Here is a 12,987-nt window from a genome sequence, read left to right on the forward strand (position 1 = left end):
TACAGTGCTAAATTCTGGGATGTAAGAAGGAATAAAACCATTTGTTTGCACTTAAGGAGTTCAGACTCCAGGTGGGGAGACCTATAACAGAACAGAAAATCATTGTTAAGTACTTGCTCAATGGCTGTCCTTTTCCATGGAAAAACAGGGCAATGTCCTTGTCTCATGAGGACATTACTGTTTGTGTGATTCAATGCCATTACCACCAGCATCTAATACATAGTCACATACAGTTATGCGGTAAACTAACTGGCTACTGAGTGTAACTCAACCATCTTGATCTCTCTTTACTGTCCGGAAGTAACAGTACTAACCCTACTTTCTCACAGAGACCTGGAAATTAGAAATGCTCATAAATTATAAAGTGCTTCTATTCGTGTGTGTTTTCCACCTTCTCAATAGGAAAGCAGCTTGAAAAGTCAACCTTCCTCTCTGGGAGCCATCAAACTAGGCTATCTGCCTAGTTTTATGCGTGAGTATTTTGCAGGAAGGTGAGGTAACAGTGTCATTTCAGAGGGATCAGGAAAGAATCCTAAAAGCTGAGGTCTGCGTCCTGGGAGATAGAGCAAACTAGGAAAAAGTGGGGCGGGGGTTGCGTAGGAGTTGCCTTATCTTGTAGAGGAGCTTCAGGTAGCTAGCTCAGCAGTGCCAGGCCATCAGTCCGTACAGGTGTCCTGCGGACAGATCTGGGAGGCCCTTGTACAGGCTGCTTTATTTACTTACATTTTAGTATCTATATTAACACAAGTATGCTGATTTTTAAAAACCTGTCCATATAACCCTGCTCCACTGGTGGCTCAAGCGCCCAGCATAATGGTGGGGATATATAGTAACTCCTCAAAAATTGGTGCAGTCGTGAAAGAACCCACGGAGGAATGACGAAGCCCAGCAGGGCAAGCTCTGTCCAGGGATTAAGCCACCTGGATGGTGGTGATGGCAGGAAAAGGGGCGGACCTCAGATTGGCCAGCAACCTAGCCAAGATGCTAACCAACGGTGAGGTGAGACACGGCTCAGACACAAAAGCAGAGAGAGGGATGTTGGCGTTTTAGACTGCTTTCTCAGTGGTAAAGTGAAAAGGCAACGCACTTCATGATTTGCTGTAGTTTATCATCTCCAGAAAGACAGTGGGCCTGCCCGGTTAGCACCTTACCCCGCTCCCGGCAGTGGAGGGATCAAGGCGGCGGGGTTGCCCTCGCTAGCCAGCCTCGGCAAAGAGGCGACCCCCAAGCGCAGAGCAGGCAGATGCGGCGCTTGCCGACGCGGAGAGCTGGCCGAGCTCTGGCAACCACGCAGCTGTCACGAGCGCCCAGCCGCCCGGTATTTGGACCGCGGGGAGCAGGCTCTGTGACGGCGGCGTCCAGAGGGCGGAACGCAGGAACGCAGGAACGCAGCACGCCGGCCCCCGCCGGACGCACTTTGCAGTCGCACCCGCGAGTCCCCGGCCGGCAGCGGAGCCTCTCTCCGCCGCGGAGGCGGCCTGGCCGTGAGAGGTTGAAAAGGACCGTCCAGCAGGAAGGGCCGGGGCTTGCCGTTCCTCCTCCACAACCGCCCCACCAGCGGGACCACCCCAAACTGCAGCACACGAACATCCGGCTTCTGTGCTCAGAGGACGATTACGGGGCGCAGTGGGCCCCGGAGCAACGGCTACAAGAACCCTTCCGCCTCCCAGTGCCGGCCTCTGGCACCCGAGACAGGAGACAACCTGCCGCAGTGTGTTCTCCGGCTGGAAGGCGGACTACCCAACTTCTAACGAGGTGGGTACGGGGGACAGCTCGGAGTCCTACCACTACTTCCTGGAGACGCGGAGGGAAGCAGGCCTTTTTTCGGCGCCACCCACCAGCTCTCTGATTGGTTGACTGCTCTGTTAATGAGCTCGCCGAGCTGGTGATTGGTTCAGGTGCACCGTCTGTCACCTGCTGCCCTGTGGGAATTTAGGTCGCTAAGGGAAGCGTTACTTGAGGCTCGGTTGGAGAGAGGTTGGTTGGGCCGCCGAGCCTAGTGTGTTTACTGTGCCGAGGGCTGTTCCCCTGCGCCAGTTCCCGTCGCCACGGCCAGGGAGAGGGACCAGTTGCCGGATGGAGGGCGGGGGTGGCGAAGAAGTGCAGGTTTAGAAGTGAACTCGAGACACCCCACCCTGGCGACATCCGAGTGGGGAACGGGCTGGGAAGGAGGCCCGAGCGAGGAGGCCTGATCCCGAGTGGCGACAGTTTGAGGGGAGGGCCTTGCGGGAGCTTCTCGGGGCTGAGTGTGTGCGGAGCTCTTTTGTCTAGGTGAGTGTTTAGCAAGAGTCCGCTGGAGGCCGGGCTGTGGTTTCGCAGCGGACTTGGGAGACTAGCAGCCGTGTCTGGCCTACAGACAACGTACTGAGTAATGGAACTCTCTCTTATTGCTTCAGATGGGCAGCTCTCAAAAAAGGCACACGCAATTGACGGATGGATGCCAGTGCAAATGTTAAAAGCATGTTGAAAGAAAACTGAGGTATCACTGTGATTTAACTGTGGGTAATTGTACAAGAAAACTATTTTTGAGGTTGAAACTCAAATTTTGAGTAATAACTAGGTAGCTTGAATCTATATTAGATTTAAGTTTTTTAAATTGCTCACTGCTTTACCTGCCAGATATGCTCTTTGGCTAATTCTGGTCCTGATTATTCTGGAAATGGAAAGGAATCTTGAGTTTTTAGTAGTGGCAATGAGAATTTGAGTGGATCTCTCTTTCAAAATGACATACCCACTGTTTTAAAAAAAAAAAAAAAGCCTTGAATTTGTAATTTGTTAGAATCCAGGTGAAATTTGCTTACTCCTACAGCAGTTTAGACTACTTTACATTGAAAGCAGCTTGCTTATTACACACCTGGTATACTTTGAGAGGCAGACTTGCAACAGTTGCTTCACTGGTAGCATAGGCCATTTGAGCCTCCAGCCTTTATTGAGTCCGATTTCACACACTCGCCCCTTGGTGGCATACCCAAAATTGTCAAGGATAGTTCATGTCACCCATGGAATAACCAGATTTGTTCTTAACCATAGATCTTGGCCCTACTGTGGTAAATTCTAACCAAGAATTAGGGTAAGATCTGGGCATCTGGGGTTTTAAAAATTTGTTCCAGCAAGTTTGATAACTGTTGTGTCAGTGACTCACTACACAGAGGTGTTTTGGAAATTCTAAAATATTTCTGAAGCCATTTTCTTCCTTGATTTCTTTACAGTTTAAAAGTAAGCCTCTTGGGAATGACATTTAAATATAATGCAAAAATACCGTTTGCTTAGACAGCACCAGGATGTTTCACTGGCCCTCAGAAGCCCCCGATACTTTCCTTTCCTGGTGAGGGCTGAGGCTTGGTACAGAGAAACACAAAGCATTCCCGGCACTTCCACCGATGACAGCCACGTGTGCTGTATCACCTCCTGTTGGTTTTCAGAGTCTTCCTGTTAGGCTTTCAGGAGAGATCAACTCCAAGTTTCTTTGGTAGTTATAGTTGGCTGAATCATTTTCACCTCACAAAGTGCAGTGAGGAGGGTGGGGTGGTAGTATTTCATTAATGAGCCTCATCTGGGGAAGAATACCTTGCTGGAAATAAATGCAAGTCATGGCCTCTGATTTGTTTATTAAGTAAAGAACATGCATCATCCAGCCTCAAATGTTAATGTTGAACATGAATGAGGACTTTTAGATCAGCCTTACCACTGAGTCAAAGAAGTGCAAAATGAATCCCTTTGGTATTCAGGCTTGAGAAATATGTGGTGAACCCAAATCCAGTTTAACTTAAATGATGGCTTTAGGTAAAGAAGTAGGCCCAATTGTGTTTTTATCTCCTAGAGGGTGTTTTTTTTTATCTTGCATGTCAGTTTCTCACTGCAAGATTTGGCAAGTGAAGTGTTTGAGTAAGGGACAAAATGTAAAATAAAATATAGGTTAAAAATATGAAGCTCTATGCATTTCATGACTAACATCATGATTTTGTATATGTTGTTTGAGCAGGCAGCTCAGTATGAATCAGTCTAGATCTAGATCAGATGGTGGTGGTGAAGCAGCTTCATCTCAAGACCAGGATCATCATGAGAATGAGAGAAGGTGGCAGCAAGAGCGTCTCCACAGAGAAGAAGCCTATTACCAGTTTATTAATGAACTCAATGATGAAGATTATCGGCTAATGAGAGATCATAATCTTTTAGGCACCCCTGGTAAGAGATGAGTAAAGTGGCAGACACCTTTTTTCATCATTAGAAAGAGGGATTTCAAAATAAGGAGTTTTCTTTTCCCTTGTTTCGCTCTCCCAAATATAGTTTACTGTAATTGTGAGTTGATCAACTTTTTAGGGCTGGGGCTGGGCACAGCAGGTTAAGCTGCCACCTGGGGTTCCAGATCCCAGATTAGAGTGCTGGTTTGAGTCCCAGCAGCTTCGCTTCTCATCCAGCTCCCTGCTGATGGCTGGGAATACAGCTGATGATAGCCCAAGTACCTGGACTCCTGCTACCCATCTGAGAGACCTAGATGGAGTTCTGGGCCAGGCTCAGCTGGTGCAGCCATTTAGGCAGTGAACCAGTAGTTGGATCTCTTTACTTCTCTGTTTCTCCCTCTCTGCCTCCCCGATGCTCTGCCTTTCAAAGAAGTATATGAATTTAAAAAAAACCAAAAACTTTTTAATATAACAAAGAAAATCACTGACTTCTGTATTTTAAAAATAGGTGAGAATATAGGATGTATTATACCAATGGCAAACTAACAAACTGAGGAATACATATGTAATGTTAAATTTTCACATATATGGTTTATTTTTCTTAAATAATATTTGAACAATTAAAATATAGTTCAGAATTCAATTCTAACTCAAGATGTTATAATTTGTTTATTCAGAAGAATGAGTCCCCTAAAACCCAATGTGTACTATCAATTTTTAGATTCACTTTACAAATGAACTAATTGAAATTTGTATGTTTATCTGTTGTGTATTGATGACCATCTAGTGAAATATTGAGGTAAAATTCAAGTAAATATAGATTTGAAGTTTTCCCTAGAAATTCTCCATTTCTAATTTCTTTTTAAAGATTTATTTATTTGAAAGGCAGAGTTACAGAGAGGGGAGAGAGAGAGAGCAAGAGATCTTCCACCCTCTGGCTCACTCCCCAATGGCCACAGCAGCCAGATCTGGGCCAGGCCGAAGCCGGGAGCTTCATCCAGGTCCTCCACATGAGTGGCAAGGGCCTTAGCATTGGGCCATCTTCTGCTGCTTTCCCAGGTGCAGCAGAAGCTGGATTGGAAGTGAAGTAGCTGGAACTGGAACTGGTGCCCATATGGGATGCTGGCATGGCAAATGGCAGCTTAACCTGCTGCATCACATTGTTAGCTCCCTGCTTTTTTAACTTTGACAAAAATCTACAGAATTACAGCTTATAAGTTCTTAAGTACATCAGCTGAGAACACTTTGACAGTTATTCAAATTAAATCTTAATAAATTCTAATAAACCAAACTGATGTATATTTCTATCAGTTGAATATTTTTAACTATCTTCAATTTACAGACTAAATGAAAATAAGAGATTCTGTAAGTTGTTAAAAATGAGTCTAATCCTTTGAGATTTCATAAAAGTTGATAATTTCAAATTCTTTGCAATTTTTTATCATCTTAGGAGAAATAACATCAGAAGAGCTGCAGCAGCGGTTAGATGGAGTTAAGGAACAATTAGCATCTCAGCCTGACCTGAGAAATGGGACAAGCAACAGAGGTACTGTGGAACCTTCTCCGTAAGGGACAGGCTTGAGTGGAGCAGTTGCAGAAATGAAAATGCTGGATCTTGTACACTGTGTTTAATTTAACTTTTCATGTTTAATATATTCAGATAATATTTATGTTTGAGTATTATATGCAAAATGGTATGGTTAGGCAATATAGAATGGAATAACTAGTAAGATGTGTTAAATAGATTGCCTTCAGGAAGCTTATTTGTATAGAATAATATGTGATTAAGTTATAATTCTTTTTAATCTTAGAATGTACTCACTCCTTTTTTAAAACAATGCAAATAAGGTTAGTTTCTGAATTTTTAAAATTTAATTTAATTTATTTGAAAGGCAGAGTTACAGAGAGGCAGAAGCAGAGAGAGAGAGAGACAGTCTTTCATTCACTGGTTCACTCCCCAGATGGCCACAACGGCTGGAGCTGCGCTGGCCTGAGCTGCTTACCTTATATACAGAATACAGAAAGAGTCAGGAGACCTCTGTCTGTTTGTTTTGTTTGTTGGTTGGTTTGTCATTTTTTTGAGGAAACACTAAGCCATAACATAAAGAGCTCTTAGGAAAAACGAAGCCTCTGTTAAAAAAATAAAAATAAAAAATCTTTAAACTAAATATAAGTAGATAGAGTTAAAAGTAAAAGCCAAGTCTCATGTCCTTCCTAATCTTCTCTCCTGAGAGGTATTCATTATTAAAAGTGTCATATCAGAATCATTATATTAGATACAATGAAGTCTGTATAAAAACCCCAAAATATCCTGGCTCAATAAGATAGACATTAATTTCTCTCTCATGTTAACAATCCAGGGAACAGATTGTTCCACAGATCCTCCTGGGACCCACCTAACTAGCAGAGAGGTTCTGCAGCTGTGCTGTCCTGTGCAATAGCTGCTAGCTACATGTGGCTCTGTAAATTAATGGAAATTAAATAAAACTTCAGTTTCTCAGTCCCACCACACTCAGGTGCTCAGTAGTCACAGGTTACTAGTGGCTTCTTTATTGGACAGCACAAATTCAGAACATCTCTGGTATCATCCTAAATTTTACACTGATGCTGCTGTTCCCAGGAATCATTTGCAAGATTGAGCTAAGTCAAAACCATTGAGTCTGGGTTCTAGCCCTGAAGAAGGAAGTCCAGGCACCAACCTGATAGTAGCTCATATCACTTCTGCTCTCATTCCATTGATGATGACTTAATGTAAGACCTTACCTAATTAGCAGGCTGTCCACTTGCCTGTTGACCATGCTTTTACAGTGGAAGAATAGGACAGAGTTGAATAGATATGAACAAAGCCTCACACATATCATACTATATTCTAGCTAATCAAAGAGGGCAGTAGCATTTAGAATGATTAATATTTAACTGCCTTTTCACCATATGTTTTTCCAAATTGAAACTGGATTGTAAGCCATTTTCTTTGTTAGATATGTGATTTATACCATATCACTGTAACTGGTAATTCTGGGCTTTGCACACATTGTAATACAAATTGTATTCATCACATGTAAAGGAGGTCATCATCTTTAGAATATATTGTTTTGTTGGCACCAGCAGCTGATTAATAATAGCTTTAACTTCAACACTTAAAAAAGTTTTTTTTTTTTTTAAAGGAGAGAGACTGCAGTAATGAAATAAACCAAAATAGTCTCCTTTAATAGCTATTTTGGAATAGAACAAACTTCAAAGTCTAATGAGCATCAGAATGTTTTCAATTGAGCTTTGTGCTTTATGTATCCACTGTTTGCGAATGGAAAATTTAAGCTTGGTGGCAGTATCATAGTCAAAGACATTTAGGAGACTTTTATTTCTAAATTGATTCATTTGACAATACTAATTGATTTATGCTGGATATTGTTATAGTGACTGGAGATACAACAGTGATCAAAGCAAGTGTTCTAATGGATGTAAAATATATTTTACTGTATTATGTATAATAGCTGACATTGGTGTAGTGCTCCCTGTGTGCCAGATACTGTATTGATTATTTTATATATATGTCTTACTTTATGCTCATGGTAACCCTTCGAGATTGATACTGTTATTTCCAATTTACACACAAGAATACAACCATAGAGAACTTAAATAACTTGCTTGTAGTCTCTCAGTTTCACACAAATATATGTAATCTGATTTTAGCATTATATTCAGAAAGCCAGATTTCTTGAGGTGTATATTTTTGGCAGTTTCTGAGAGATATTATAAAATTCCTAAGGTGATACAAAACCTAATTATGAAAATGTTGAATGAATTGGCTTTGCCAGAAAGATTCCACAGATATAAGATGAATTTTACATAAAAATTTGCCATTGTATTTTATTAATATTGCTGTTATCAATGAAGCAATTTAAATGTACACTTTTGGTATTGGATTTATTTCTTTGTTTACGTTCATATTTTGTTAATATGTGAGCAAACAGAAAACAGGAATAAGGATTTCTTTTTTTTTTTTAAAGATTTTATTTATTTTATTTGAGAGGTAGATTTACAGACAGTGAGAGGGAGAGACAGAGAGAGAGGTCTTCCTTCCGTTGGTTCACTCTCCAAATGACCTCAACGGCCGGAATTGTGCCAATCTGAAGCCTGGAGCCAGGTGCTTCTTCCCGGTCTCCCACATGGGTGCAGGGGCCCAAGGACTTGGGCCATCTTCTACTGCTTTCCCAGGCCAGAGCAGAGAGCTGGATTGGAAGTGGAGCAACCAGGACTAGAACCGGTGCCCATATGGGATGCCGATGCCGCAGGTGGAGGATTTAACCTACTGCACCACGGCGCCAGCCCCAGGAATGAGGATTTCACCACAGCTTTTTCAAACGTGGTGTTTAGATTTTTATAACTACATACATGATATTTTAATTTTTACAATGTTCTTATAGTACATACTTTTAGAAAGTTCATGTTTTGGGGTCAGCATGTGGTACAGCAGATTAAGCCACTGTTTATGGTACTGGCATTCCATATTGGAGTGCTGGTTTGAGTCCTACCTTCTCTGGTTTCTTTTTTTCTTGAGATTTATTTATGTGAAAGTGAGTGAGAGAGAGAGAGAGAGAGAGATCTTCCATCTGCTGAGAGAGAGAGAGAGAGAGCGCGCGCTTCCATCTGTTGGTTCACTCCCTAAATGGTCACAATGGCTGTGCTGGACCAGGCTGAAGCCAAGAGCCAGGAGATTTTTCTAGGTTTCCCACGTGGGTGCAGGAAACCATGCTCTTGAGCCATCCACTACTGCTTTCCCAGGCGTTTTAGCAGGGAGCTGGATCAGAAGTAGAGCAGCTGGAACTCAAACTGGCACCCATATGGGATACAGGCATCACAGGTGGTGGCTTAACCTGCTACGCCATAATGCAGGTCCCTCTAGTTTCTATCTAGCTACCTGCTGATATTCCAGGGAAAGCAGTGGAAGATGGCCCAAGTATTTGGGTCCCTGCCACCTGTATAGGAGACCAAAATAGAGTTCCTGGCTCCTGGCTTTGACCTGGCTGTTGTGATTTTTGGGGAATGAAACAGTAGATGGAAGATTTCTCTCTTTGTTTCTTTTTCTTTGTGTGTCTGTATTTCTGTATCTCCCTCCCTCTCAGTCACTCTGCCTTTCCAAAAAATAACTTTGTTTTTTAAAATCAGGGAAGTTCAAGGTGGGTTTTTTTTTTTTTTTTTTGGCATTTTTTTCATTTACTAAAATACACAGATGTCCTTTAATTTACTGCAGACTTTATTTTTCTTACAAGTGGTCGATAAAGATCTAAAGATAGCTTTTAGGAATTGATCTCAGACTGATTTGATTTGCTTTCCAGACCCGACAGTCCCGAGAGAAAGTTCAAATGAAGATTCTCTGCTTGAATGGCTGAACACCTTTCGTCGCACGGGAAATGCAACTCGAAGTGGACAAAACGGGAACCAAACTTGGAGAGCTGTGAGTCGAACAAACCCAAACAGTGGAGAGTTTCGGTTTAGTCTGGAAATCCATATCAATCATGAAAATAGAGGACTTGAAATTGATGGAGAAGATTATATGCACATTCCACTTTCAGATATTAACAGAGATCACACTAGAAGTAGGCAACAAAGATCAAGTAGTCCTGTGGCTAGGCGAACAAGAAGCCAAACCTCAATGAATTTTAATGGTGGTGGTTCCAACACTCCAAGGACTAGGCTTGGTTCAAGGGGGCAGAATTCAGTCGAAGGATCATCATCACCATTGGGAAGGTTGAGAAATAGAATTGGGGGCACAGCTGGCATCCCTAGAACAAATGCTTCACACCCTAATTTCAGTAGTCATGCAAACCAGTCAGGTGGCAGTGAACTCAGGCAAAGGGAAGGGCAACGATTTGGGGCAGCACATGTTTGGGAAAATGGGGCTAGAACTAATGTTACAGTGAGGAATACAAACCAAAGATTAGAGCCAATTAGATTACGATCTACCTTCAGTAGTCGAAGCCGTTCACCAATTCAGAGACAGAGCGGCACTGTTCATAATTCCCAAAGGGAAAGTAGACCTGTACAGCAAACTACTAGAAGGTCTGTTAGGAGAAGAAGAGGTCTAACTCATGTCTTTGTAGAGCAAGATAGAGGACGCAGAGGTACTGCATATACCCCATTCTCGAATTCAAGACTTGTGTCAAGAATCACAGTAGAAGAAGGTGAAGAATCCAGCAGATCCTCAACTGCTGTACGACGGCATCCAACAATCACCCTGGACCTTCAAGTGAGAAGGATTCGTCCTGGGGAAAATAGAGATCGGGATAGTATTGCAAACAGAACTCGATCGAGAGTAGGGCTAGCAGAAAATACAGTCACTATTGAAAGCAATAGTGGGGGCTTTCGCCGAACTATTTCTCGTTTAGAGAGGTCAGGGATTCGAACCTATGTGAGTACTATTACAGTTCCTCTTCGGAGGATTTCTGAGAATGAACTTGTTGAGCCATCATCAGTTGCTCTGAGGTCAATTTTAAGGCAGATCATGACTGGGTTTGGAGAATTGAGTTCTCTAATGGAGGCTGAATCTGAGTCAGAGATTCAAAGACATGATCAGCACTTGCCAGAGATGCACTCAGAACTGAATAACTTAGCTACAGCTAACGACAGCAGCCAGCACAGTGAAGGTTCCTCTCAAGACATGAGGGCCCAAGATGACAGCATTGAAATGCATGAGGAAAATGAGAGCACCCAGCCTCATAGCCAAAACCATGACAGTAGAGGTGGCAGGCAGTTGCGAAATTCAAACAATTTAGTTGAAACTGGGACCCTACCTATTCTTCGCCTTGCTCACTTCTTTTTACTAAATGAAGGTGATGATGATGACCGAATCCGTGGTTTAACCAAAGAGCAGATTGACAATCTTTCCACTAGGAACTATGAGCATAACAACCTTGATAGTGAGCTAAGTAAAATCTGTAGTGTTTGCATCAGTGACTACGTAACTGGAAACAAGCTCAGGCAGTTACCTTGCATGCATGAGTTTCACATTCATTGTATTGACCGGTGGCTTTCTGAGAATTGCACTTGTCCCATCTGTCGGCAGCCTGTTTTAGGGTCCAGTATAGTAAACAATGGGTGAAATAATGGGATCTAGACAGATATTGTATTTTAATAGGGTTGAGTATTCAGGAATTCTTTTGTTTAGTTACTTGCGATGAGCTAAATCCAGGATGAAAAATAATAGATTATAGTTTGGACTATTTTTTGTGTGCTTTTTTAACTTGTTAAAAAGAGAAAATTTATATAAAATTTAAAATGCAAATGTTAAATTATCCAAAAGTACATAATAGTTACTATTGCTAGAACCAAATAACCTTTAAAATGTTTTTATTTTGGTAATTTTGTCATGCTAAGCACTTTTGTATTGCACAATTCAGTAGGTTAAAAGTCATTCTTCTTTTTCTTAATACTACAGCAGACTTGACTTGGATTTTCAAGTTTCATAGGCATAGTACTATGTCTAGACATCGATGTCTAAATAAGCCTTTGAAAGAGTGTTTGGCTGAATGTTTGCTAAATACATTTAAGTTACTTGAAATGATTTAATATGTAGCCTACCATATGTGTATATATAGTTATATAATTTTAAGGTTAAAATATTCAGTCTAAAAACTTAAAGTTTGATTCTTATTTAAGCTTTTGGGACAATACTGCATAAGGCATAATGTTGAATGTTGATGAGATTATCTCGAAGTGGATTAAGATGTAATTTTAAAATAGAGATAATATACTAAAGCGTCTCTGACAATCTTAGACAACAAGCAATATATAACACTGAACAAATATTTCTTTATTCAGAAATGGAATGTGGAAAATTTAGAACACATAGGTTATTTAACTTGATTTCAGCCTTTTTGTGATTTTTCTTTTGAATGTGCAAATAATTCTTTGTACTATTAAGTGAGGTATATAATATGCATGGTTTCTCATACTTAGTTTTAAAACGTAAAAAATGTCAATGTAGAATTACATGCATAGATATGTTAAGTTCACTTGGAGGCCAGAAAACTCCAAATAAAGCAAAAGATCATTAAGAGAATGTAAGGTTTATAAAACACAAAATATGCATTGATGATCTCTTTCTACCAATAAATATTAAACCAAAGGCTGTATGTGAACTATTTTTTTTCTATTGCTTATTCTGGTTTATTCATCTCCAAGTAGTTGTATCATACTGGGTGCCAGGTAGAGGTTCCCTAGGACGACAGACAAAAGTCTCTGTCTTCATGAAAAAGATGTGTTTACTTTTACAAATTAAAAATCAGTTGATAAAATGAATTGATTGTTTGCTTATGAATATATGACATGATTTTCTTGTGGTGGCTGCTTGGGCAAAATCGTTAGAACAATACTTCAAGGACAGAATCTGAAGTTTAGAAGTATGTCCACATTCTGTTTTTGTCCATGTTTAGTAATTACTCATTAGGTTAGGTGCATGCCCACGAATATTAGGGGTACATTTAACACCTGGAGTGAGAAGTTTTCATAAAAAGTTGTGACTTTGGAGTAAATTTATTTAGGTCAATTATAGGATATAAGACTGGAAGCTTAATTTGGGTCAGATTTGAAGACTTTACGTATCAGCCTAAGGAATTTTTATTTTACCTTACAAATGTAGATAATTGAAATCATCCTTTGATTTTAGTAGCAAATGATTAGGTCATTTTTCAAGTTTCAGGAAAATTGGTCTAGTACAGTATGCAGAGCACAACGGGACAGGGAGAGATGGGAAGCAAAGAAACCAAAAAGCAACTATTGTGACAAAACATCATGATGGTGTTTATTG

At 41.0% G+C, this 12,987-nt stretch overlaps 1 protein-coding gene across 2 annotated transcripts; it reads left to right on the forward strand.

The window, feature by feature from the left end:
* The first annotated feature begins 1,428 nt into the window (after window positions 1-1,428).
* On the forward strand, window positions 1,429-12,479 carry RNF6 (ring finger protein 6). 2 transcript variants are annotated; one of them, XM_062194572.1, is made up of 5 exons: window positions 1,429-1,755; window positions 2,397-2,479; window positions 3,983-4,185; window positions 5,632-5,727; window positions 9,518-12,479. In XM_062194572.1, the coding sequence occupies exons 3-5, from the start codon at window positions 3,993-3,995 to the stop codon at window positions 11,278-11,280; spliced, it is 2,052 nt and encodes a 683-aa protein (XP_062050556.1). In that variant the 5' UTR covers window positions 1,429-1,755; window positions 2,397-2,479; window positions 3,983-3,992; the 3' UTR covers window positions 11,281-12,479. The 2 variants fall into 2 exon arrangements, with proteins under 2 accessions (XP_062050556.1, XP_062050557.1); XM_062194573.1 differs by lacking the exon at window positions 1,429-1,755 and adding an exon at window positions 1,936-2,271.
* The last annotated feature ends 508 nt before the right edge of the window (window positions 12,480-12,987 follow it).

The sequence above is a fragment of the Lepus europaeus genome, chromosome 6 (genome assembly GCF_033115175.1).
Source record: "Lepus europaeus isolate LE1 chromosome 6, mLepTim1.pri, whole genome shotgun sequence".
NCBI classification, from domain to species: Eukaryota; Metazoa; Chordata; class Mammalia; order Lagomorpha; family Leporidae; genus Lepus; species Lepus europaeus.

Bases quoted from the DNA above. Each gene is read 5' to 3' on its own strand.
- RNF6 (XM_062194572.1), top strand. From the start codon at position 3,993: ATGAATCAGTCTAGATCTAGATCAGATGGTGGTGGTGAAGCAGCTTCA. The intron at 4,186-5,631 runs GTAAGAGATGAG...TTATCATCTTAG, and splicing joins TAATCTTTTAGGCACCCCTG to GAGAAATAACATCAGAAGAG. The intron at 5,728-9,517 runs GTACTGTGGAAC...TTTGCTTTCCAG, and splicing joins AAATGGGACAAGCAACAGAG to ACCCGACAGTCCCGAGAGAA.